Raw genomic sequence first — 27,274 nt, 5'->3', positions numbered from 1 at the left:
CTTTGTATTAGTTAGAACTTGTTATAAATGGCAGAAATCCAACTCAAATTGGTGTTAGCTAAAAAAGGAGCTAAGAATTCCAAGGGGTATCTAATTCAGGCGCAGCTGGATCCTGAAGTTCAAACTATGTATTCACCCCTTCATCTCTGTTTTGGTTGGCTTCATTCTCAAAAATCCTTCTCTATATGATGGCAAAGTGGCCACTGAAATGCCAAACCTCCTTTGTCAGCACAATATGAGAATTCAGAGAAAGAGAGACCACACAGTAAACCTCATGTAGAAATACCAGCTAGCCTTCATTTGGTTGTGTACCTATTACTGACTAATCTTTGCTAAAGGCCAAATGAGTGACTGACTGACATCTATGACCAAACAACATGGAAAGAGCTCCTCCAGAGGGGACAGAGTAGGTATGATAGAAAACAAAATAACAGATATCTACTGTACTTAATTAGAGGCCACTTAACATAGCGGTAAGGAGCATGAGCTCCAAAAGCAGGCTGCCTAGTTTGAATCCCAGCTGTGTCATATACAGGCCAGATGACTTGGTCAGGTCATTACCTGACCACTTTCCACAATACCTAAACACCAGGCAGTAGAAAAAGTCCGTATGGGCTTTGGAATCATGCAGAAGGGGGAATGAATTTCAGCTTTATTATTTACTAGCAACAGTCACTTTGATCTTTCTTTCTTTCTTCCTTTCTTTTTGTTCTTTCTGAAATTCAGTTTCTTTATCAGTAAAATGGAGACAATAGGCAACTACCTTGACAAGTGTGAGGAGTCATTAAATTATATATGTGACATTGCTGGCACAATGTCTAACATTTTATAGATAATAAATGAAAGATGATATTCTGAAATCTTCACATGGAAGGGAATGTTATTAATAAGATATCCCAATAACCTAATTTCACAGAAGAGAAAGTTGAGGCCCCAAACAAGGAAGTAACTCACTCAAGTTTAAAGTTCATTAGAATGGGACCAGATGGTGGGTTCCCTGATGCCAACCTCATTCTTGCTCTCTTACATGACACTGCCTTCTGCCTTGTCTTTCCAAACCTAGCAATCCCAATACTCTGTGGACTATAGTGATTTTTTTAAATTTCAGGTTCTTGGGACTTGTAACTTTAGCCCTTATCCTCACATAGCTAACTTCACTCATGTTCAAATGGTAGATTTCTAAGCTAAGTCTTTAAGATTTGGAAAGAGCCTATATCTAAAAGTGAGAAAATGAAATTTACTTCTCTGTGGCTGACCAATGATTTGTAAAATCTTTTTGGGAAAGATAAAGAATTTCCATTCCTATTCTCAGATGGGATCAAGGCTCAAGGATACAGAGAGACAGTAAAACTTTTAACAGTAAGAAATTACACAGTATAATGACATTACTTCTCACACGAACCTATAATTCCTATAATGGAGAAATCAATCTTTGTAGCCAAAATATCACATGCTTTTTGAATCTCATCATATTTTTAACAAGAAAACTTTCTTGCTAAAATATTTTTACACTTTAATATTTTTTAAATGTCAAGTTAACAAGCAGATACAATTTTAGAACAACAAAATTTTAAAAATCACAATAGGACATTTTAAAGGATTTTTTTAAAGATTTATTTGAGAGAGAGAGCATGAGTTGTGGAGGGGGAGCAGAGGGACGAGGGGAGAGAATCTTGAGCAGACTCCATGTGGAGCTGGACAAGGGGCTCAAACCCAGGACCCTGTGATCATGACCCGAGCTGAAACCAAGAGTCTGACATTTGATCAACTCAGCCACACAGGTACCCCATGATAAGACGTTTTGAAAAGAAAGAAGTTACTGCTGAGTAGAATGAGAGTCAGTAGCATGGGTTTTTATAGGGCTGGATTATTCTTCTAGCAATATCTTACAGTAAGGAGCAGGCATAGAGGACAAAGACAGTGGGTTTATCAGGATGAATGGATTGGTAAAGTAGACACAGATGAAGGGAGGCATCATAGAAATATTTAACATGGGGACAGTCTTCATAAGGACTTAATTAAATCTGGAGAAGTAAAAATTATTTAACAGAGTTCATAATAGAGGCATAAAAAAAGCCATTTCAGAACAGAAGGAAAACTAGGAAATGCAAAAGGCAAGAAATATGGAGAAAGACTGGAATGAAAAATGTGGGTCATAAGTGTTGAGAAGTTCAAAGAGCTTAATAATCAGAGATAGAAAGGGTAATTAACATGAATGGTTATGGGGCATTGAGGAGAAATGAGCCCTTTTCCTGTTCTCAGTGAGACAGAGGAATTGAGAAATTATTTTCACTAAAGAGTGTAATGGAGAAAATGTTATCACCGGGGGGAAGTTTCATTCAGGTGAGATGACAGAAGGAAAATTTTTCAAAAATTTTAAGAGTATAATTGATTTTTCCGGTTGCTTTTCAACAAAAAATTTCTATTATCAAGGTCTACAGACTTCCATCCTACCATCCAATTCTAAAAGACACTTTGTCCCCATATTATCTGATCTCTTTCAATACAGGTGACTACTGCCTTTTTCTTTGAACATTTTCAGTTCATGGCTCTATGATAACACCATCTCAGAATGCTTTGACAGATTCTTCCCTGTCAACCTCCAAATGTCATTATGCCAGTACTCTATTCTTAATATTACCTTACTGGGCCACACCTTCTCTAAAGGTGATCAATCAAATGGATTGAACACCACTTTATATGCTGAGGACTTCCAGATTTGTCTACAGTCAAGACTTCTCTCTCAGCCTCTCTCAGATTTCTCTGTTTAATTGCCTCCTCAAATACCCAGTGAATGTCTAATTGCCATTTCAGTCTCAAAATATCCAAAACAAAACTCTTGGTGGCTAGCTTAAACTCAGGGAATGATCACCACCAGCCAGCCAAGGAGCCTAGAAATCATCTTTTATTTCTCTCTATCCTGTTTCCAAGCCCATAAGAGAAGGGTCCTATTTTTAGATAAGTGAAAAAGGAAAAAATCTGAAAATCAATGGTCAGTTTGAACTAATCCTTTAGTTGAAAAAGGATTACCCAAAAACTAGGTTTGATACTGAGATACTTTGTGAAGTAGAAAGCAGATGCTAAACTCCTGGAGGGCCCAGAAAAGAAAAGAAGAGAATCATTGGGCAGATTCATCAGAGCTAAGAAGTAATGGGCTGAGTTTTCCCTTATATGTAGGGAGCATTCCACTTATTAGCTACACTTTTCTTAGCTGAAGAACTTCCTCTCACCCTTCATGATGATCTTTGGTTTCTTATCAGAGTAAGAAATTTGCTGTTTTCAAATTTGGCAAGGGTTAGTGTTAGGTCAAAATACTGAACATAAAAGTCTTAATTCTCAACTTCTACTCCTTGTTTATGAGTAATTTTGTTATTAACTATTAGAGTGGCTGGTGGTGAGTGTGGCAAAGAATTGCACGAAGAGTAGAGCAAAGCAATAAACAGGACAGAGTTTATTCACTCTCCAAGGGAGGAAAGGGACCAGACATCCAGAGAAATGTTGGCCCCCAAGTTTCTGTCAGGCTGGGCCTTTTAAGGGACTTCAAAGGATCTGAGAGGGTTATAGCTGTACCCATTGCCAGGAGTGGGGGTTGGGGGGGTGGTGGTAGGGGAAGGGTTGACTCAGCCAGGTAGAGCAGGAGGCAACAGGTTTTTCAAGGGGCTCTGTCCAAGGCTCATCTGGGATGTGGGCTAGAATATATTTTGTAGTTGGTGTCCATTTTCCAAAAATGTAGGGCACCATGATCTAGAAAAACAGGGCAAAGTACTGACACCTGTGAGATTTGTCTGTATGTGTGGCTGGGGTCATTGTGGGAGCGGGGGAATTGAACAGATTCCTTTCATTACAAGAGAATATCATGGTTTAAGAACAATAATAATCTGTCAATAAATAAAGGAAAATGAATGCCTGGGTGAGATAATGAGACTAATGTGTCATATTTATTATATATAAATATAAAAATAATTAAAATTGAATTGCTTTCTCAGGGCCAGGCTATATGGTATAATGACAACTCAAATTCCATAATTTTAATTCCCAGATATAAATAAAATAAATTATACTCATTTTTTTTTTTGTAGCCTGGAGATGAACCCTATCCTAAAGATGAGAATGGCAAATGGTTATATCACAAGTCAAATCTGTGTGCCACTTGGGAGGTAAGTTTAAATGGGTCTCTTTTCTTGAAGACTACATTTTTAAACTGTGATCTGACTATTCCTGTTCAATAAAGGGAGAGATGCAGCCTTTACTCCTAATGGAAAGTAATAGTAAGAGCAGGTATTTTTAAAAATAAGCAAAGTTGTGTAAAATTCTCACTTCTTTGCACTGAAAAATTCTTGATTTTGTTTTGATGGAAAAGAAAAATGCCAAAAGAGAGAAGTGTAGAAAGAAAAAGAAAGTAGAGGAAGTAAGTTCTAATGTAACTATAAATAAAAAATGTATAAATGGGATAAATTCACAAATTTTTGAAGTTTCTCAAATAGAATTTACAAAAATCAATAATATGTTTAAAAGAAACAAACTTAAAACAATTCATGAAAAACTGAAAGAAAACTCTGGTTCCAATTCTGAGCAAGCTCCTTCCCCAGGATCATCAGAGTAGGAAAACTAGGAGAGAGTAATGAGAAAACCTGCATGGATTTATGATTGGGGTGGGAGATACAGATATTTTGAACTGGTTTGTTTATGAGGTAATATGACAGCTTTTACCTAGAGTAGAAGGCAGCCCAATAAGCTGTAAGAGGATAACATAGGACAAGACCTTAGAGTTCTTTTTGCTGTTTCTTCTCTTCTGCTATAGCTTGGAGCAAATCTTGTCTGCTCCACCCGTGCAGAAACTTAAGACTCATGTTAAGATGACTTCAGGAATCAAATCAGAGTAGCACTAAAAACCTGCACTTGTGAGAGGGTGAGAAAAACCCAAGTTACTGTCTGACCTCTGGTAATTGTTTCCCTCCTTCTCCCATTCCAAACTCCAGAGGCTGGGAAATTGCACTTTAACAAGTACCTCTTTCTAATGGACTTCCACCCTATAAATAATAGCTGAACTGTGCAATTGTTTTGAAGGGTGAGGAGGCACTGACTGCATTTTCTGGTGCCTGGGACTCTCCACCCAACAGACCATAAACTCATTTTTGACCTCACTGTAGATGACTAGGTTTGGAGTGTAGTGTTCCCTTCCAAGTGACAGACTGATAGCATAGCCGGTATCCCCAGGAAAAAAAATGTGTTCACAGCCCCAAATTACAAGGCATTTATTTTACAAAGAAACTTCATATTTTATTTAGAGATCTGAACATAAACAGAACAGAGAACCAACAACTTTTAACTTTTTAAGCCAAATAATATATTCAAGGAGATAAGATATTAGCAATATGAAACAAGAACAAGAATACATCTTTTTAAAAAACAAGCAAAAATAATAATTAGAAAAATGTAAAACAATGCAATCAATGGGATAATAATAGAATAGATACAGACAAAGAAAAAATTATCAGATTGAATATCAGAATGAGGAACACTACCACCCAATATGAAGAAGGAAAAGACAGGAAAATTTTTTTAAATATGAAGGAAAAGCTAAGAGATGTGAAGGATAAAATTGGAATTTCTAGTATTCATAAAATAGGAGTCTCAGGAAAAAAGGAAAGCAAAAAGTAAAAAAGGTAATATTTGGGGGGGAAAAAAGAGATAAAGGGCATGGATTGCCAAAGGAAAGAAAGAAAAGAAAACCCTTACCTAGACACATTACAGTGAAATTTCAGAATATCAAACATACAGAGAAAATGTTAAAACTTCCTGAGTATAACAAACAAGCCAGTAAGGAAAAAAAATTGAAGAAACAAAAATAAATCAAGGAGAAAACAGGAAAAGAAGAGAAGAGAGAAAATGAATAGATGGGAAAAATAAAAAACAAAGAGCAAGATGGGAGATTTAAACTCATTTATATTAATAATCACAATATATATAAATAGTCTAAACAACTCAGTTAAAAGGCAGAGATTATCAGAATAGATAAAAAGCAACACCCTGCTACATAAATTTTTAAAAAATCCATTTTAAATAAAAAGATACACACAAATAGGTTAGAAGTAAAAGCTTAAGGGAAAAAGTAAAAGTATAAAAAAGATACACTATGCTGACAGTAATCAAAAGATAGCTGGAGTAACTATTTTAATATCAGCAAAGACTTCAGAGCAAAATGTATTACCAAGCTTGGATAAAGAAGTTTGTTTTATAATAATGAAGAGATTAATCCTAAACATCTTTGTACTTAATAACAGAACTCCAAAATATATAACACTTAAATGAAGAGAACTAAAAAGAGAAAGAGAATAGTCTGAAATAATGGTCAAAGATTTTAAAACCTCTATCTCAATAATTGAGATAATAAGTAAACAGAAAATCTATAGAAGATATTTGAACTTTATCAACCACTTGATCTAATTGACATTTATAGAATACATTACCAAAATATAACAAAATGCTGTTTTTCAAGTGCACATAGAACATTTTAACAAAATTGTCTATGGTCTGAGACATGAAACAAATCTCAACACATTCAATAACATTCTTTATGCAAAGTAGGCTGTCTGATAAAATTAGAATTACATGCTCTACCAACTAAGATGGCCAGGTACCACTACTGAGAATAATTTTTAAAACTCTAAGTAAAAAGATATATCATGTTCTTTGATAGAAAGACTGAATACATTAAGATTTTAATTTCCCCCAAACTGATTGAAAGATTCGATGGAATCGTAGTCAAAATACCAAAAGAAATTGAAAAGTTGATTCTAAAATTTATAGGGAAGTGTAAATAGCATGAAGATAAAAGATTCAATTTACCAAGAAAATATACCAGTTTTTAAACACATATGTACCATATAAAATATCTTCAAAATATATAAAGCAAAAGTTGATAAACTGACATTGATAAATGCTTCTAATATAGTGGGAAATTTCTTACATGTCCCTTTAAATTATTGAGAAGCCAGGAAAAGCTAGATCTAATTTTGTATATTGTGTGTGTGTGTGTGTGTGTGTGTGTGTGTGTGTGTGTATGAGAGAGACAGAGCAAGAGGAGAGAGATTTGTATCTAATAAAAGGAGATTATACATTTTCACACACACCAGACATTTTAAAAAATGGATCAGATACCATGCCATAAAGCAAATCTCAACAGATTTCAAGAAGTAAAATCATTCTTAATGGGCTAGTATACATTGTGAAAATTCAAAGGAAAGATAGGCTGTACAATATTTCCAAAACTAATTCAAGTATAGAATTCCTGTCTGTCTCTCCCACTTTTTTTTTCTTCACAGAATGTGTATTAATATATCCAAGGACTGACTTTCTTAAAGAATTCATCAACACTCTCATAAACATCCTCATTTGTTTTGAGGCTTTTTTCTAACCCATTGACCTTTACTCAACAGGCTTTGGAAGCTTGCAAAGATGCTGGCTTGGTGAAATCTCTTGGAGTATCCAATTTTAACCGCAGGCAGCTGGAACTCATCTTGAACAAACCAGGACTCAAATATAAGCCAGTCAGCAACCAGGTATAGTTTGCTAGGAGGTAGGAGGTGAGAGGGGGAGGGTGGGGTGGGGGAAGATTCCAATATTTACTTACCAGGAGAACCCTGGACTAGAAGTCAGAAATCTTGTGGTCACTCTACATATATCTCATCATAAGACCCTGAGAACAAGTCTTTTTATTTCTCTCAATTTATGTCTCTTAAAAAAAGAATTTGCAAGTTCAGATTCAGGCAAAAATAACCCAAAAATATTTTTGAGGAAAAGTGATGAGGAGAAACTAGATGCTAAGATATGCAGCCAGATGCTAAGATATGCAGAGTACTTAAAATTATGTAAGATTAGTGTAAAAACCAACAGATAACCAAATTAATAGAAAATAAGCAATACCTTAAAAACAGGCCCAAGTATAATAAAAACTTAATGTAGAAACGGTAACACAAACTAATGTCAACGGCAAAGAGATGAAATTTTCAGTAAATAGTTTGGAGGAAATGGCTAATTGTATAGAAACAAATACAGATCTTTGCCTCATGTCATACACCTAGTAGCTCTTCAATCAGGAGTTAAAGATAAAACAGGAAGTCACTTGTGAACACTACAAAATGGTCTTAGTTTTCTAGAGCTATAGGTAGAAACAAAGCCATTGGAAAATTATAAAAGAAACTGACATATTTAATAGTATAAAAACAAACTCTAAAAATATTGGAAACAAAGAATAAAAAATGGATAATTATATTTTTAAATATAATAGAAAGGGAGATCATGTCCTTATGAATTAAAGCTTAATAAGAATTAATGAAAAAAAACTAAAAATACTAAAACTCCACAGAAAAGTGAGCAAAAGAACTGTGAATAGAAATTCGAGAAGACAAATTTTAAGACTAGTAAACATATAAAAAATGTTCAACTGCGCTAGTAATTACAAGTATTATTTTGTATCGTATATCAAATTAGCAAAGCTTTTATTTTTTAATGTAATGTTCCATATAAGCAAGTGATAAAGTGCTGCTGGCAAGTAAAAATTTGTTTGTCCTTACTGGAAAGCTATTTGGCAATAAGTGTCAAGAGCCTTAAAAAATGTTTATAGTCTTATATTCCTAAGAATTTGACCTTGTGAAAAAGAAAATCTGAAAGCCTTCAGGTGTGTTTGTCACAGCACTGTTTATAAAGACCAAAAAAAAAAAAAAAAAGGAAAGGAAACAACACAAATATGAAAAATTAGGAGAATATTTAAATTATAAAACTCATATAATGTAAAATCTTAATTAAAGATGTTCTCTAATCATTTTTGAGCAAAAGAGCAATGGCCATAATATTAAGGGGAAAAACCAGGATACAAAATGTAATTCAATATTGATGTGAATATATTATTTAAAGACATGCATAGAAAAAATATTGGAAAGAATCAAAATACTAACTGTAGTTATCTCTGGCTGAGAATTACAAGTGAATTTTGTTTTCTTCTTTATGCTTTTCTATATTTTCCAAGTCTTCTGTAGGGCGCATATGTTACTTTTATAATCACAACAAAGTACTGTTACCCACCAGTTAAATGGGGATAAAGATACTCTAAGAAGCTACATTTAAAAAACGTTTTTTGGGTATTCACGTATTGGAGTTATGGTTGACTTGTTTTCTTGATTCATTGGTTTTAGCAACTCAAAACAGTCTTGAGTTCATAACGGAAAGAATGAATTATTACCTATCATAACAATTACCAGCTAAAAGACCGGTGTTGCTGTGTTTAGAAGTATTACTTCCTATGATACTTAAGCCAACACTATACCATGTGCTCTTAAGGAGCCGAGAGCAACAACCCTTGATTTCGTAACTGATCTCCATCTATCCCTTTGTTCTTACTCTAACCCTCACTAGCACGTCTCCCTCCTGCACCCTACAAGAATAATATTTTGTTATAAAAGGTTAAAATGATAAATGTTTCTTCTTACAAATATACTAAGAAAGATGGTGATTTTTGACCTCAGAATGAAAAATGAAATAAGAATTGCCGGTGTGTCTCCTCATGCCAAAGAAGAGGAAACTAAATTTCCCATTAGAATAAATCTGAAGTAGAATTTGCAAACTTTTGTATTTTTTCATAGACTTTATGAACAAGGGCCAATAGAATATGACCTTACTCTATACTCATTCTCAGAGCCTGAGTATTCCAAGCTTCCTTAGTACTATCCATGGTGTCTATCTAAACAAATGTGTCTCCAGGCTCCATCCCTGGCTTAGCCTCTCTGAAAGCCTTCCTGGTGGACAAGTTGTCATGCAGCATTCTCCCAGCCTAATTCAAAGTAGACTGTGGATCTACCTCGGGCCATTTAATCTCACACACCCGACTCTACTAACAAACGAAGGGAGGGAGGTGGGGAGAACGGTAAGATCTCCAAGTTCTTCAGTTTTTCCTAACCCTATTCATTATGCTGAAGTCATAGATGTTCTGATCGGAATCAATAAGTACTTTTTGAGTGACTTAATGAAATGGAAAACCCAACACCAATTTCTTTTTACAGAAAGACACAGGAAGGGGTTAATGTCTTCCTTCACAGGTTTTGTCCAGCTTAACTTCACCATGTGAGATTTTGGTATCTGAAGTTCTGTACTACCAAATAGTGTGGTAAAAGCCCCAGACCTGTCAAGACACTGACACGTGACATCAATTTTACATAGTATGCAAGAAAAAGTAAAGACTGCATCTCCATTGGCCCATCCACAAAGGGCTATACCCTGTCTGTAGCAAAGAAGGAGCAAGTGTGCTTAGATATGCTTCTCCTTGGAAATGAGCAAGTTCCAGGGCAATGACGACATCAAGGCACTGTGACAACAGAAACCATTACTACCCCCTACCTTAAACTGAACACCAAGCTGCAGTCCTGACAAAGCCCCTCCTGTAACAGTCCCCAGCATCACTAATACTTCCTAAGGTGCTAACTTGGTCCTCTCTGCATCATAACATTTTCATTCAACAGTCATTGAGCACCTACCTGCCCTAGGCCAGGCACTTTCCTAGGTTCTAGGCATGCATAAGTGACAAAAGACAGATAATGCCCTTCTTCTTGGAACACCAGCTGTCTAGTGGGGAGCACACATTAATCAAACAATCACAAAAGTTATCAATAATTAGAAACTGAGATAAACACTCTGAGAAGAAGGAATATGGTTCTCTGTGAATTCATAAGCACTTGGATCTTAGTTTATCCACTCCAACCCCCAGCATTTCCCTTACTGGTTGTCCCTTTAGTGATATGCTGTCAAATTTTTACCTGACAACTATCAATCCAAAGATTTATATGCTATTTTAAGTTATGTTGTTGAGTTTCTATGTTAACTCAAAAGCTTTTGTTGAGCAGAAGTTTCTAGTATGTTGCACAACACAACTCTCTGTGTAGTCCCAAGCTTCAGTTCAGTCACAGATCCTAAATGTGCATACCTATCTGTTTTACTTCTAACTGTAATAGCCTCATTCCCCATACCTTCTGCCACAAGCCGTATGCGGTCTTTTTAAAAGGGTAGGTTATAAAACTGTTTGATGTGTATGTGAGCACACACATACGTATATATATGCATACATACTTCTACATATTTAATAGGCCAAAGACAAGCAACAGCACACCAATTTGATTAGAAAGGAGTCCTTGTGAGAAAATGAAATGTTGTGTTTGGAATGAGCAGGTGGCCATTAAGTTAGGGAACTCATACTTAGTTTCTAAGCAGTGGAATGATGTGATATACGTGTTTTCGAGAGACCAGTCTACCAATAATAGACAAGATTGGAATTGAAAAAGTAGGGAGCAATGTTGGAAGTCGAAGAGGGTTAAGGAAGGAAACACTAAGAAGTGTGATTCCTGCCTTATTTTAGTCTGTGTGTTACTTTGTAGAATTATTTAAGAAATGTTCCAAGGGGGAGAAATTCCACAAGTGTTTCTTAGGGTAAGGGAACAAGATTATGTCGGGGGAAAAAAAAAAAGCTAATCAAATTAGAGAACAGAAAGGAGACCCACCACGAAGAAGCCCAGTTTACTTTTTGCCATTTCATAAGCAGCATCTCCTTGTGCCTTCTAGAAATAAAACTTGTCAAATACTCACTATTCCAGACAATGAAGATAATAAATATATGCTTCAATTATTTCAATTCAGCCTTGGTTGATTTTGATTTAAAAAGAAAAAAAAGAATAGGTCAAAAATTATCATGGTGGTTAAGAAGAAACTTTGAGAAGAACTTTCTGACACGGTATTTTTAGTGCAGGAATCTTGCCAGTAAGATACTAAAGATGAACATAGGCCCGCACAGGGTGGTGTAAAGAACTCTTGGCCAAAACGACAAAATTCATCTTTAGATTTCATTTTATACATACTTTACCCCTTGTGAAAATATTCTTAGATGCTTGAGAGCTACAGGGAGAGGGCTTCTGCAACATGTCACTTCTACTTACCAAGACTGTAATCTGAACCTTGAGACTGGGTTTTTTTTTGTTTGTTTTTTTTTTTTTTTTGGTTACAGAAAATTGTATTTGTGGAATGGTGACTATAAATAATTAAGTCTGTTCCCTCAAAGTTTTAAACTATGATTACTTTACAAAATTGAATTTGTTCCCCACTCACTTACTTTAGAATTATTCCACAGATGGTGACCTCACTAACCTCATTTTAATTAATCTCCCCAACAAACAATGTAAACTTTCTTGTTAGGAAAAGTATTTAGCATTTGCCTCATTATCCATAATACTCAAAAGTGGGTTTTATTGAAAAACTTTTTAAAAACTGTGTAAAACTGCATTCACTACAAGATTTTAATTTTGTGTTCTGCTTTCCAATGCAACCGTGCAGGTTGAGTGCCATCCATATTTTACCCAGCCAAAACTCTTGAAATTTTGCCAACAACATGATATTGTCATTATTGCATACAGCCCTCTGGGTACCGCTAGGAATCCAAGCTGGTAAGCAATACTGAATGTCTCTTCAGCAGTGTTTCCTTCAGTGTAGAGTATGAGACTAATGTGAATTATTTGATTGGCATAACTATATGGCTCTGTGATTTTAAGAAAGTAAGTTAATCTCTTCAAGCCATTCTCTGTATATACAAGTTGGAGCTAATAAAACCTTCCTCACAAATGTAGTATAAGAATTGATTATACTGGGGCACCTGGGTGGCTCAGTGGGTTAAGCCGCTGCCTTCGGCTCAGGTCATGATCTCAGGGTCTTGGGATCGAGTCCTGCATCGGCTCTCTGCTCAGCGGGGAGCCTGCTTCCCTTCCTCTCTCTCTGCCTGCCTCTCCATCTACTTGTGATTTCTCTCTGTCAAATAAATAAATAAAATCTTTAAAAAAAAAAAAAAAAGAATTGATTATACTGGGGTGCCTGGGTGGCTCAGTTGGTTGAGCAACTGCCTTCTGCTCAGGTCATGGTCCTGGAGTCCCAGGATCGAGTCCCGCATTGGGCTCCCAGCTCCATGGGGAGTCTGCTTCTTCCTCTGACCTTCTCGCCTCTCACGTTCTCTCTCACTGTCTCTCTCTCAAATAAATAAATAAAATCTTTAAAAAAAAAAAGAATTGATTATACTGTATGTATAAAATTACGTAACAGTGCCCAAAATATAGGAAATGTTCAGTAAATGTTAGTTTAGGTATTATTATTGCATGACCATATATATCCCCAAAATTTAGGATTTTTTGATCTCTGGATTCAAAGGTAGCACTTCTGATGGGATGTGTTCCACAGACTTAAGTAGACATTTTTTACATGAAGATGACTCTAAGAGTTATATGTAACTCTGTTTCTTCCACTTTGGTCTTCCTGCCTTCCCCTGTGCCTTCATCCAAGTCAGTTCTCTCTCTGAGACCCATCAAAGAAATACTGTTTACCCTCTGAAAGAGACAGCTCGATCAATTTGCCTCTCTTGATATTCTCATGCTAAAAGCAGCTCTTCACTGAGTGCTTTGCTCCAGGAGAAATTGGTGATTGAGACCTGACGTGTCCTGGTAGGGGACCAGGTGGATGGGGAGGAGATGAGGAGGGTGAGTGAGGATGATGTTCTCATTACTTGAGCTAAATATGATGCAGGTTTTGATTTTTCTTTTCAAGGGTGAATGTATCCTCCCCACCTTTGCTAAAGGATGAATTTCTAAACGCACTGGGAAAAAAGTACAATAAGACAGCAGCTCAAGTTGTTTTACGTTTCAACATCCAGAGAGGAGTGGTTGTTATTCCTAAAAGCTTTAACCCTGAAAGGATCAAAGAAAACTTTCAAGTAAGAGAACTGCTTCTGGGAATGTAGAAAGTGGAATTGTTTGGTTTTTTTGAGAACTTTCTGTTCAGATTAATAAGAAACTTGTGATGCCTTCATATTTTATTTTATACCTGCTCCCCAACCCACACTCTGTAGATGTGAATTAACTTTAGCTGAATCTGAGACAGTTCCCCGCACTTTGGGGATTGCTTTACTGCTTGTATATTACCTAGCTCCCTTATGTCTTCTGTTTCCTTACTTATTGACTCTTGGCACTACCTACTCAGTTCTCCACCAGCACAGCAGGAATGGAAGGTATAAAATTTGAAATTCATAATAGTAAACCTTCCACCTTCTTAATGTCCCTGGTAAAAGCTAGGGACAAATTTGGAAATTATTGAAAAGGATCGTTTGACTTCAAGAATGTTCATTGCCTTTATTTCCTCTATAAATAATCTGTATCAGCATCATAACTTACAGGTGAGAAGAAGCCACTAGACAAGGGAGTGATTAGTTTACTCTGCTAGTACTCAAGGTCAAACTTCTAGGTAAATACAGCTATAGAAAAGTACCATGCAAAATTAATTAATTACTCATCAGTTAATAATCTCAAAAAATAAGTTGTTATTATCTCAATTTATAAGTTTAATAATCTCGGTATTTAATAAGTTTTACTAAATAAAATAAAAAAATAAGTAGTTTAATAAGTTTAATAATAATAATCTCAATAAGTAAATTGATAAAGATAAGACAAGATTTATCCCCTCAGATAGGAAAATAATCAGAAATTGAATGTATATAAAAACAGACACTTTCATATACTCCTGTTAAAGATATTAATTGGTATATGATTTGAAGTAGCAGGATGTCACTTCTCCAGATCTATCAAAATTCAAGCCCACATATCCATTTGACCCAACAATCTTGATACTATATTTACACATTCATGCACACATATATGGATATTTACTACAGCATGATTTATTACTTTTTTAAAAAACTGGAAACAATCATTAGTAGAATGTAAAACAAATTATATTTGTACAATGAAATATTATACTATAGCTTTTTTAAAATAATAGAGTGAAAATTGAAGTACTGCCATGGGAAGATATTGATGATACTAGACAATTTATCTTCAGAGTTTTTGCTACTGCATGACAGAATGCAACTCAAACTTACAAAAGGGAGACATGATTTATTGGGCCACATAACTGGGAAGTCCATGGATAAATCAGGCATGACTGGACAGGAGTATTCAAATGATTTATGAAAGGACTGAGTTCCCTTCCCCCCTCTACACTACCTCCACCCAACCTTCTCTGTCTCCACATGGTGACACAACATGTCAACATGACAGCTCTAGGCTAATCTATAACTAATAATCAGTGAAGATGATCACAGGTAAAGCTTCTTATAACAATCTCTATCAATCCTTGATTGTCCCTTTGTGGGGCATGCACCATTCCCAGATTAATCACCGTATCCAGTGAGTAAGATACTTTGATTGGCCCCCTGGGCTACATCCCTAATCCTGTACTAGAAATGGATTCATGTGACAAACAGCCCTACTAGGTGATGGAAGAGAAGTTCATAAAAGGAAAAAGGGGATTCTGTTATTAGCAAAAAGAGGAAAGAATGATACATAGTTATATCACTACTGATAGCATTTTAACATGTAAGAAAATAGCTCTTACCAAAAGGAGTTGACACTGTTTTCAGCCATCTTAAAAGAATAAGATATCTAGATGGCTAATGTGTTAGTTCAACAAAAGTTAAAACAAGTTTTGATGCACCTGAAACAAATATTTTCATGGATTCCAAAGTTTATTATTCAGAAAATGAGAGTGGTTACTAGTGGTCCGTGTAATGGAAGATTAAAGCCTTTGGACTTTATGTTATTTAGTGAATCACAATTTTGTAGTAAAAGTACTATCATTCCTTTAAAAATTTTATTGCAACCATTTCTGTTATAGCCAATATATTTCCATAACCCTAATGATAAGGAAATGGAGTTCAGAGGTTCACATACCACAAGAAAATATGAAAGAGATACAGATCTACAAGGAAAATGGCAGTGGAAATCACAGCCAATTTTCACTCTATGGGGTTTGTATTTGCCCTGTAACCAGAAATTTTGTTGGGTGGTACAACCAAGAATTGACTAAATAAAAAATTATTATCTTTTAGAACTGAGGTAAAGTAATATTTTAAAAGAATGGGAAATAACCACAGAACATAAAGGGAAAAGGGAAAATTAAGTATGTTTACAATAAAAGAAGAAAAAGTTACAGAAATAAAAATTATGTAATAAAAAGTTAAATCATAAATTAAAAACAAAAACTATATCAAATTAAAGGTAAAAATGAAGAAAATTAAAAAGCAGGATATTTTTAACATTAAAACAACAAGAAATCAAATTTTACCACCCACCTTCTGCCTTGTTGCCATCACCCACTGACCCCCATTCCTTGAAGTTTTTATCTCTTGATTCACTATCCCTCTCTCTGAAGCCACTCCCATCACATTCTTGGTGAATTCAACATACATATGGATAGTCCTTCCAATAACATGGCCTGATAGTTCTTTAACCTCCTCGCCAACAATGATCTCGTCCTGTATGTTCCAGCTACTAGCTCCCATTGTTATTCCTGGGAACTACAGTTACTAATACCTAATAACTCTTCATACCCCTCAAAAATACCCCTCTCTCTCCTGCATTATCTCTCCACTGCATAACTCCTATCAACATACAAATATGCTGCGATCTCCAGTCTTGGAAGCTATATTCCAGTCTAGACTCATGTTCCTCTACAGCTATTATCCAGTTCTTTCTTTCTGTTTACAGCAAACTCTTAAAGGAGAATTCTATTCTCACTACCTACAAGTCTCTTTCCCCAATTCTCCCTTAAACCCATTGAAACCAAGCTTTCTTGTCAAGTTCACCAGTGACTTCCACCTTGCTAGATCCTATAATCATGTCTCTGTCCTTGTCTTAGTAGATCTTTCAACAGCATTTAATACAGTTAACACTTTGTCTTTCTTGAGTCTCTACTACAAGAGAAGTAGATTGGGGGGTGGGGGAAGCAGAATATCAGGAACTAAGTTTGTGAGATCCTGAATAAGTGAGTAACTTTGGATAATTTTGGTCATAAAAAAATGATAATAAATCCACATAAAATAAAGAAAAACATTGCATAGAAAGAATGGAGGGAGAATTTGGATGTTTACCTTAAAATGAAAACTGAAGGGGTGCCTGGGTGGCTCTGTCAGTTGAGTTTGCAGAAAATTATGAAATAATTTTAATTATTTCATATTCAACAAAATTTAAGTTACAATTGTATATGTGTACTAAATCTTAGAAGAAATTTTAAAATATGCTTGACAAAATTATGTAATAACAGAATGTGGCATTCTCTACTTCACAAAGGTTTTTGTAAGTGATCATAAAAAGAATAATTATGGTAAAGTTTCACAGGGCTTCATCTGAAGATTATACATAGTTTGATTTTTTTTCCAAATAACACTCTTCTGATGTATCAACTAGCCTCTAACTGCATCAGATTCCTACTTGAAAAATATTTTGCCTGTAATTAAGGCAAACTAAGATGACTTTCATTGATTTCATGAAATCCTGCATCTTTGCCAAGATTTGCAACTTCACTTTATATTATATATTCACTGAAGACAGAAAATGACTCACCAACACTCAAAAAGTGGACCTAATGTTAAGCAAAAATAAAGTTTGAGTAAGGATTTATTTTATAAGTCATTGGTCATTCATGACTTTTTATGTAATGCAGACTTTTGACTCATGACACAATCTCATAAACTCAACACTTGGATAATAATCAAAGAAAAGCATTCCCTGAAAAGAACACTTGGAAGCAATCCATGGGGGTATGATTAGGTAAATCAGGTTACATCTATACTATGAATGCAGTGATTAAATTAAAGTCAGTCTATCTATTTTGATAGAAAAGAGTCACTGAGACATATTATGTGAATGAAAGTAAGTTGCAGAATAATAAAGATATGATACAATTATTGTATTTTGCTCTTAGTGTGTTGGATGTTTGGAAGGAATGTTTGGGAAGAAGAAAAATACTGGAGTGGTGGGTAACAAAAGGACCTTTCATTTCTTACTCCATGCATGTCCATATACTTCTGTAGTGTTTTCTTTCTCACAAAAAAGCATATATTTATGTATCACTTATATAATTAAAATTGATAAATATAAATTATTGAAATAAAATTTAAGGGATAGCAAATTAAAACAATGAAATAAGAGAAGATCATTATAAATAAACCAAATGTTAAAAATGTAAATAAGCTTAAATAAAATATTAAAATGTTAATAAAGGACAATTATAAAACCAGAGTATAAAATGTACAAGCTAAGAAAAAATAAAACAATGAAAATGCAATAGAATTAAAAGGTAGAAGATCTATTAAAAAAAATAGTGAAAGAAAAGATTAAGAGGATAAAACAAAGCAAATTCAAAGTTAAAAATATGCATAAGCAAACTTAGAGACTAGGAAATGTTTTTAAAAACAAGTGCACAAAGGCCATAGTCCAAAGTCAAAAGTTTAGCATCTCTCCAGCAACAATAAACAACTCCTCACTCTGGGATTTGTAGATGTCCTGAACATAGGTTATTATAGGTTATTTGGAATGTCCTGCAAGATGGCCCCAGCAGGAGTATCTCAAAGACAAAGAGCAGAACAGAACCCTGACTCTGCATAGGGATATGGCTCCCCAGCACCAGCCTAACTTCTCTCACATTTGCAGATATTCATAATTTTTTTTATTTTTTTACTTATTATTTATTTTTAAATGTATTTATTTAAATTCAATTAACCAACATATAGTACATAATTTACATTCATAAATTTTTAACATGAAAATCTTTTATGTGTATGTCACTAATTACAGAGCTTCAACATAAATGAAGAATTAAAACAAAATACCTGACAACTGAAAGAAAAAAACTAACAATTATTTTTTGTATCAATTTTTTATTTACATCCTAATTGGTTAACATACAGTATAATATTGGTTTCAGGGATGCCTGGGTGACTCAGTTGGTTAAGCAGCTGCCTTCGGCTCAGGTCATCATGATCCCAGTGTCCTGGGATTGAGTCCCACATCAGGCTCCTTGCTCAACAGGGAGCCTGCTTCTCCCTCTGCCTCTGCCTGCCTGTGCTCGCTTTCTTGCTCTCCCTCTCTTTGACAAATAAATAAATAAAATCTTTAAAATATATATATTGGTTTCAGGAGTAGAATTTAGGGACTCATCGCTCATATAACACCCAGTGTTTACTACAAAATGTGCCCTCCTTAATGCCCATCACCCATTTAGCCCATCCCCACCCCCCTCCTGTCCAGCAACTTTGTTCTCTATGGTTAAGAGTCTCTTATGGTTTAGTTCCCTCTCTCTTTAGTTCCCTCTCTCTTTTTCTTTTCCATCCCCTATACTCATCTATTTTGTTTCTTAAATTCCACATATGAGTAAAATCATTTGGTATTTGTCTTTCTCTAACTTATTTTGCTTTGCACAATATTCTCTAGCTCCATACATGTTATTGCAAATGGAGAGATTTCACCGTTAATTATGGCTGAGTAATATTCCATGGTATATATGTATCATATCTTCTTTTTCCATTCGTCAGTTGGTGGACATATGTGCTCCTTCCATAATTTGGCTATTGTTGATAATCCTGCTGTAAACATCTGTGTGCATATATCCCTTCAAATCACTATTTTTGTATCCTTTAAGTAAATATCTAAGAGTGCAATTGCTGGATCATAGAGTAATTCTATTTTTAACTTTTTGAGGAAACTCCATTCTGTTTTCCATGGCTGTGTAGAGTGGCTGTACTACCAGCTTGCACTCCCACAAACAGTGTAAGAAGGTTTCCCTTTCTCCATATTCTTGCCAACACCTGTTGTTTCCTGTGTTGTTAATCTGACAGATATGAAGTGATATCTCATCATGGCTTTTATTTGTATTTCCCTGATGATAGAATGATGTTGAGCATCTTTTCACATGTCTGTTGGCCATCTGTATGTCTTCTTTGGAAAAATGTCGTTCATTTCTTCTCCCCATTTTTTAACTGGATTATTTGTTTTTTAGGTGTCAAGGCCTTTATATATTTTGGATACTAAGCCTTTTATCCTGATAAAGTCTAATAGTTCATTTTTTATTTTGTTTCCCTTGCCTCTGGTAACATGTTTCATTAAGAAGTTGCTATGGACAATGTCAGAAAGGTTACTGCCTGTGTTCTAAGATTTTGATGGTTTCCTGTCTCACACTTAGGTCTTTCATCCATTTTGAATTTGTTTTGTGTTTGGTGTAAGAAACTAGTCCAACAAAACACCATTTGTTAAAGAGATGCTCTTTTTCCATTGGATATTCCTTCCTGTTTTGTTGAAGATTAGTTGACCATATAGTTGTGGGTTCATTTCTGTGTTTTCTATTCTGTTTCATTGATTTATGCATCTATTTTTATGCCAGTACTATACTGTCTTGATTACTACAGCCTTGTAATATAATTTGAAGTCCCGAATTATGATGTTCCTAGCTTTGTTTTTCTTTTTCAAGACTGCTTGGGCTATTTGGGGTCTTTTTTTTTTTTTTTTTAAATATGGGGTCTTTTGCGGTTCCATACAAATTTAAGTATTTTTTATTCTAGCTCTGTGAAAAAATTGTATATTAATAGGGATTGCATTGAATGTATCGATTGCTTTGGGTGGATTTAACATTTAATAATATTACTTTTTCCAATTCATAAACGTGGAATGTTCTTCCATTTCTTTGTGTCATCTTCAACTTCCTTTCCTAAGCGTTCTCTAGTTTTCAGAATACAGTTCTTTTCCTTGTTTGGTTAGGTTTATTCCTAAGTATGGTTTTTGATGCAATTGTAAATGGGATTGATTCCTTGATTTCTCTTTCTGCTGCTTCATTATTGGTGTATAATACTGCAATAGATTTCTGGGGTCCCTGGATGGCTCAGTTGGTTAAGTGGCCAACTCTTGGTTTTGGCTCAGGTCGTGATCTCAGGGTTCTGAGATTGAGCCCTGCATTGGGTTCTTCACCTAACGCAGTCTGCTTATCCCTCTCCCTCTGGTCTTCCCCCACTAACACACTTTCTCTTTTAAATAAAATCTTAAAATAAAATAAAAAGAAAAAAGAAACCTAACAGATCTCTGAACATTGATTTTGTAGCCTGCAACTGTTGAATTCATGTACCAGTTCTAGCAATATTTTGGTAGAGTCTTGTGGGTTTTCTACACAGAATATCATGTTGTCTGTGAATAGTGAAAGTTTGATATCTTCCTTGACAGTTTGGGTGTCTTTTTATTCCTTTTTGTTATCTGATTGCTGAGGCTAGGACTTCCACTACTATGTTAAATAACAGTGATGAGAGTGGACATCCCTGTCTTTGTTCCTAACTGTAGAGGAAAAGCTCTCAGTTTTTCCCCATTGAGGAGGATATTAACTGTGGGGTTTTTGTATATTGCCTTTATGATATTGAGGAGTATGTTCCCTCTATCCCTACTTTGTTGAGGGGTGTTTTTAGGAATGGATGCTGTACTTTGTCAAATGCTTTTTCTGCTTCTATCAAAAGGATCATATGTTCTTATCCTTTCTTTTATTAATATGGTATATGATGCTGATTGATTTGTGAATATGTGAACTACCCTTGCAGTCCAGGAATAAATCCCACTTGGTCATGGTGAATAATTCTTTAAAACATGTTCATAAAAAAAAAAGAAGGGATGCTTATACATTTTTTAAGGGCTCCTGCTGCTGGCCCCATTCCCTTTAACCCAGACCCACTCTCTACCTTCAATAATGTCTTTTACTTCTGTTATTTCAGATCTTTGACTTTTCTCTCACTGAAGAAGAAATGAAGGACATTGAGGCCTTGAATAAAAATGTCCGCTTCGTGGAGTTGCTCATGTGAGTATGGAGGGACCATTCATCAAGTACTGCCCAGTGGTATTAGATTATCCTAGGTCCATAGAAATCACAAGGATAAAGGCCAGTGGGCAGCATGTTCTGAATATTAAACAGGTCCAGGTAAATTACATTTATTCTAGGAAGTTTCTACAAGGTACAAGTTTTATTTAAAAGGTTTCTGACATTTATGACATCCCATGACTTAGGTTAGGGAATGACAGGCTAAATCACTTGATGAGAATTAAGTCATAGTGCATATACTAATACAAATATAGAACCTACCTAATTTTTCCTAAAAATCAAAGTGATGCACAGTTTAGGGCAAAATTATCAACAAAAAAGAAAGAGACATGGGAGCATAGTAGAAAGAGTACCACATTAGAAGCTAAGAACCTAAGATTTTAGGCAAATGCTTGCCTGTAAGATGTGCAGCTTCTAACCCCACCTATTGGCTGACTTCCCACAAGCAAAACTCCTTACGCTCCCTCAAAATGTTGCTAAATTCAGCTAATCAACTGAAGTAGCCCTTTATTCTCTAAATAGTACAGGGCCTTTAAAATAACAAAAGACTACAGTTCATACAGATATGATTATCGTATACATATGTATGTATACACTTTTTTTTTCTTTTTTTCATTACTATTTCCAGTTCTTGAAATCACCTGGATAGTAATCTGCTTGTAATAACTCTACGTGAGCATTTGGAAAATGCTCATCAGGGTGGTTCGTACAGTTTGAACACTTATCTTCCTGGTCCCCTATTTCTCATGAGTCAGAAAGTACAGTGACTATGCTAATATCAAATTTCTGAACCAATTTCTGAATTAATACAACAGCCTCCTAATGTGAATTTGCCAAGGATAAACATTATTTGGCATCAAAAGGTACCACCTAGCCTTGGGAACAAAAAGGTAAACACAAACACAGACCTAACCAAATACTTATTAGTTAATTAATAACTCTTGAAGATGAACTATTTCTATTGAATAAATATCATTAAATTAAGAGATAATAAGAGACAGCCAATCCACCAACATACTGTTGTTGTTAAGATTTTATTTATTTATTTGACAGAAAGAGAGAGAGATCACAAGTAGTCAGAGAGGCAGGCAGAGAGGTTGGGTGGCGGGGGGAAGCAAGCTCCCTCAGCAGAGAACCCCATGTGGGGCTCGATCCCAGGAACCTAGGATCACGACCTGAGCTGAAGGCAGAGGCTTAACGCACTGAGCCACCCAGGCACCCCATTGTTGTTGTTGTTTTACAGTTAGTTGGTGACATTATTTAGTTTGACATATGACCTATTTAATACCTAATTCCCACAACACTGGGAAAATAACTCATGAAATCACTAGAAAGATCAGCAAGGAGAAACAAATAGTAGGCCACACTGATCAAAAAACTGAACCATTTAGGGATGCTAGGCCATGATTCTTCTCTGTGTTTCATCCAGTTGATCGTTGACATTGAAGAGCTTTTATTTATTTTATATTTTAACTTAAAGCTCATAGTACTTGCAGAGAACTGAATCTTAGACATGGTCCATGGCAGGCACAATACACGCCAGTCCTTTTTTATTGACTGTTCCATCACTGTTGTTTAAGGGATAGGTTCATTATCATCATCACTACTGTGGAAACTTACTTCACTGATCACCTTTCTAGGTCTCAAATTTTCAGTTATCAGGAGTCCAGTGAGAAGGGCAGGTAATAACTCTGAGAAGAGAGTGGTACTGATGGGTCATAGAAATTTAAAGAGAAATGTTTATGTGGATATTTAATATGGAAGGCAGACTGTGTCCAAACAGCAGAGGAGAAGAAGGAATTGAAAAGATGCATGAAAAACTACAGGCAGGCATTACTCATCTCCTGTGCTCTTTTTCTGAGCAAAATGTTGAGAGGGACGCAGCCAGCCTTCCAACACACACACACACACACACACACACACACACGCACATGCACTTACCCAGGGCTTCAGTAAAAGATGCTGGCTTGAGGGAAAACAGAGGAACAGAGAGGAAATGAATAAGGGAGAGAGGGAGGGGTCAGTGAAATTGTCAAAGGAGGCTAGTAACACATACAACTGTGTAATGCTTGCAGTGAACTTTTTCCCTTTGGGGAATTGTTTTGACAGGTGGTGTGATCATCCTGAATACCCATTTCATGATGAATACTGACTTCAGAATGCTCCTGAACTGATTTTTCCCTCCCATGAATGTCAGAACCTTGGGCCAGGTAGTTCCCCCAGATGAAGAAATTTTAAAAGTTTTACTATCTTTAGATAAAGTGATGAAGTTAACACGCTTAAGTTTTGTGCAGAGTAAATGACTTTGGCTTAGGTATATAAAGAAAAAATATGTTTAAATCTGTTGAAATAATTATTTGGAAATTATAAGCTAATATTTTATTAGATCAAGGTCTTCTGGTTTCCAGACCCAAAAAAAAAAAAAACCCAAAAAAACACTAGGCTTTAGAAAAGATAGCAGAGGCAATATAAAAGACAAATAACTCATGAATGTGAGTCCAGCTATTGGCAGTCTGAGGTCCTTACTTTAGCAGTTAACAGTGCAACAAAGAGGGTGGTAAGCTAGTGCGTGCAAGTGCTGTCAGTGACTTTGATGATTTGGACCATTGACTGTAACACACACACAGCCGAGATAAGATCCTCACAAGCATTATTAACAAGGAAGTGATTTGCTACACCTTGTGTAAAGAGAAAGAGCTAAGCATAGAAAAGTCTTAAAATAGAGCTAATTAAACACCACAGTGGTCAGCAAAGACATAATGATTTGGTTGTTGTTTGGCTCCATCCAGTGTGTGTTCATTTAGCTTCTGAGAGATGGCTAATTGCTGGTTCTCTCTTGCATGCTTTCAAGGGTCTGAGAATGAACATAACTGGTGAGCTATTTTTCCACTGTCTATCACTCTTGCCCTACTCATCATATATCCACCATTATGTGAAGTAGCTTGAGACAATCAACCGACACAAATAAAACCCTGAATCATTAAAAAAAAAAAAATTCAAAGATGACTATTTTTTTAAAATAGCCTCCATGCTGGGAAACCAGAACTCATGACCCTGAGATAAAGACCTGAACTGAAATCAAGAGTCAGATGTTTAACTGACTGAGCCACCCAGGTGCCCCCAAAGATGACTATTTTAAAAGAAGGCATTTAAAAAGGAAGCCAGTCCCGGCTGGCTCACTTGGTGGAACATATGACTCTTAATCTTGGGATTGTGAGTTCAAGCCCTGTGTTGGGTACAGAGATTACTTAAAAATAAAATCTTTTATAAAAAATAAAGTTAAAATTAAAAAGAGACTTCATGAAATTATTATACTTAGGACTTTGAAAGTGTCATTGGAATTTCAAGAAAGTAGCAAGTTTGAAAGAACACTGGTAATTTTACTGTATGTAAATTTTTAATTTTTGAAAAAGAAGGTTATTAGAATTCTGCAATAGAGATATACCAATTGTCAATTCAACTAGAACAACGTGTTTTTTTCATTCATATTAAGTCGCTCTCATAGGGCAAGAGAGTTCGTCAAAAATTTTGTCTTTCCAAGACCAATTGCTTACAGATAACCTGCAGTGACCTGAAAGCATACACTTCTGAGAAATCAGCACTTTAATTCGATCTCTACTCACTGTATCCACTGATTCTAATGTAATGCTGTTCTCTGGAAAATATTTTGTTTACCAGAAATAATAAAGCGTGATGATTTATTGAACCACATGAATGTCCATTTTGTTGCTAAAGGCAGGGAAAGAGAAGAGTCATCTGAATTCAATTCAACTAAAGGACTTTTGATTAAGTTCTTACTGTACATTTAGCATTGGGAAAAGGGACGATAAAGGGTATCATAGTATAAGAACAGAAACTTAAGCCGTATTCCCTGTTATCAAACTTCTTCAAAATATTTCAAGAGGCTGGTGTGGAGGAGCGACCATACCTTTCAAACCATTTTTAAAAGACAGGCACTTGGAAAGAGTCCTACCACTTCTCAAAGGAAAAAATAGTTGTAAAGATTAGAGGAGGGGAACCCTATCTTAGTTATACAGAGATGAGGGGGGAGGAGTTGAAGACAGAAAACAGGAAGTCCAGGAAAGACTAACGGTCTGATATGAGCTTCTGCATGTCACCTCTCCCTCTGCTCTCACCCTTCACAAGCTTCCCATCTATTTTGGGATGAATTATGTCCTCCCCATCAAATTCAAACCTTAAAGTCCTAGCCTTTAGCACCTCAGAATGTAACCTTATTTGGAAATAGAGTCACTGCAGGTCATAGCATATGTAATTCATTAAGACGAGCTCATAATGGAGTAGGGTGGCCTCCAATCCAGTAAGACGGTGCCTTATAAAAAGAGAAAATTTGGACACAAACAACATACAGGGAGAACACCATGTACAGATCAAGACAAAGATACAATGATGCTTTAAATTATTTGTTCCTTATATAAAACAACAAATATAAAGTAACTCACCGATAATAATGCAATAATAGTAGAATAATGTAATACCCTACTTACATCAATGGATAGATCATCTAAGCAGACAATCAACAAGGAAATAATGGCTTTGAATGACACACTGGACCAAAGAGGCTTAGCAGATATATTTGGAACACTCTCTCCTAAAGCAGCAAAACACACATTCTTTTCAAGTGCACATGGGATATTCTCCAGAATAGGTCATGTACTAGGTCACAACAACACAACAGGTCTTAAGAAGTACAAAAAGATTAAGATCATACCATGCATCTTTTCTGACCACAGCACTATGAAACTTGAAATCAACCACAAGAAAAAATTTGGAAAGACCACAAATACATGGAGGTTAAAGAACATCCTGCTAAAGAATGAATGAGTCAATTAGGAAATTAAAGAAGAAGTTTTTTTTTTTAAAAAAAATACATGGTAACAAATGAAAACAGGAACATGATAGTCCACACTTTTGGGAAGCAGCAAAAGCAGTCCTAAGAGGGAAGTATATGGCAGTACAGGCCTACTTCAAGAAGGAAGAAAAACCTCATATAAACAACCAAACTTCACACCTCAAGGAGCTAGAAAAAGAACAGCAAACTAAGCCTAAAGCCAGCAGAAGGGAAATAATAAAGATTCATGCAGAAAAAAAAATAATATAAAAACAAACAAAAACCGTAGAAGAGATCAATGAAACCAAGAGCTGATTCTTTAAAAAAAAAAAAAAATTAGTAAAATTTATAAACTCCTAGCTAGACTAATCAATAAGAAAAGAAAAAGTACCCAAATAAAATCACAAATGAGAAAGGAGAAATAACAACCAACACCACAGAGGTACAAACAATTTTAAGAAAGTATCAAGAAAATTGGGGTATCTGGGTGACTCAGTCAGTTAAGTGTCTGCCTTGATCAGGTCAGGTCATGATCCCAGGGCCCTGGGTCAAGGTCCATCCACATCAAGTTCTTGGCTCACTGGGGAACATGCTTCTACCTTTCCCTCGCTCTCTGTCTGCCTCTCTGTCTGCTTGCATGCTCTCTCTTTCTCTCTAATAAGTAAA

The 27,274-nt window shown here is 35.5% G+C and overlaps 1 protein-coding gene across 2 annotated transcripts in view; it reads left to right on the top strand.

Moving 5' to 3' along the window:
* Nucleotides 1-25,465, top strand: part of AKR1D1 (aldo-keto reductase family 1 member D1) — a 42,849-nt gene extending 17,384 nt beyond the window's left edge. The window contains exons 4-9 of one of the 2 annotated variants that reach the window (XM_059396334.1): nucleotides 4,080-4,157; nucleotides 7,440-7,562; nucleotides 12,373-12,482; nucleotides 13,627-13,792; nucleotides 21,656-21,738; nucleotides 23,869-25,465. In XM_059396334.1, coding sequence (XP_059252317.1) covers nucleotides 4,080-4,157; nucleotides 7,440-7,562; nucleotides 12,373-12,482; nucleotides 13,627-13,792; nucleotides 21,656-21,738; nucleotides 23,869-23,911 — 603 coding nt within the window. In that variant the 3' untranslated portion in view covers nucleotides 23,912-25,465. The remainder of the gene's footprint in view (nucleotides 1-4,079; nucleotides 4,158-7,439; nucleotides 7,563-12,372; nucleotides 12,483-13,626; nucleotides 13,793-21,655; nucleotides 21,739-23,868) is intronic. The other variant, XM_059396335.1, reaches the window with a different exon arrangement.
* The last annotated feature ends 1,809 nt before the right edge of the window (nucleotides 25,466-27,274 follow it).

The sequence above is a fragment of the Mustela nigripes genome, chromosome 4, assembly GCF_022355385.1.
Source record: "Mustela nigripes isolate SB6536 chromosome 4, MUSNIG.SB6536, whole genome shotgun sequence".
Lineage (NCBI taxonomy): Eukaryota > Metazoa > Chordata > Mammalia > Carnivora > Mustelidae > Mustela > Mustela nigripes.
The sequence above is the reverse complement of the archived record's forward strand: the minus strand, read 5'-3'. Positions and strand labels throughout refer to the sequence as shown.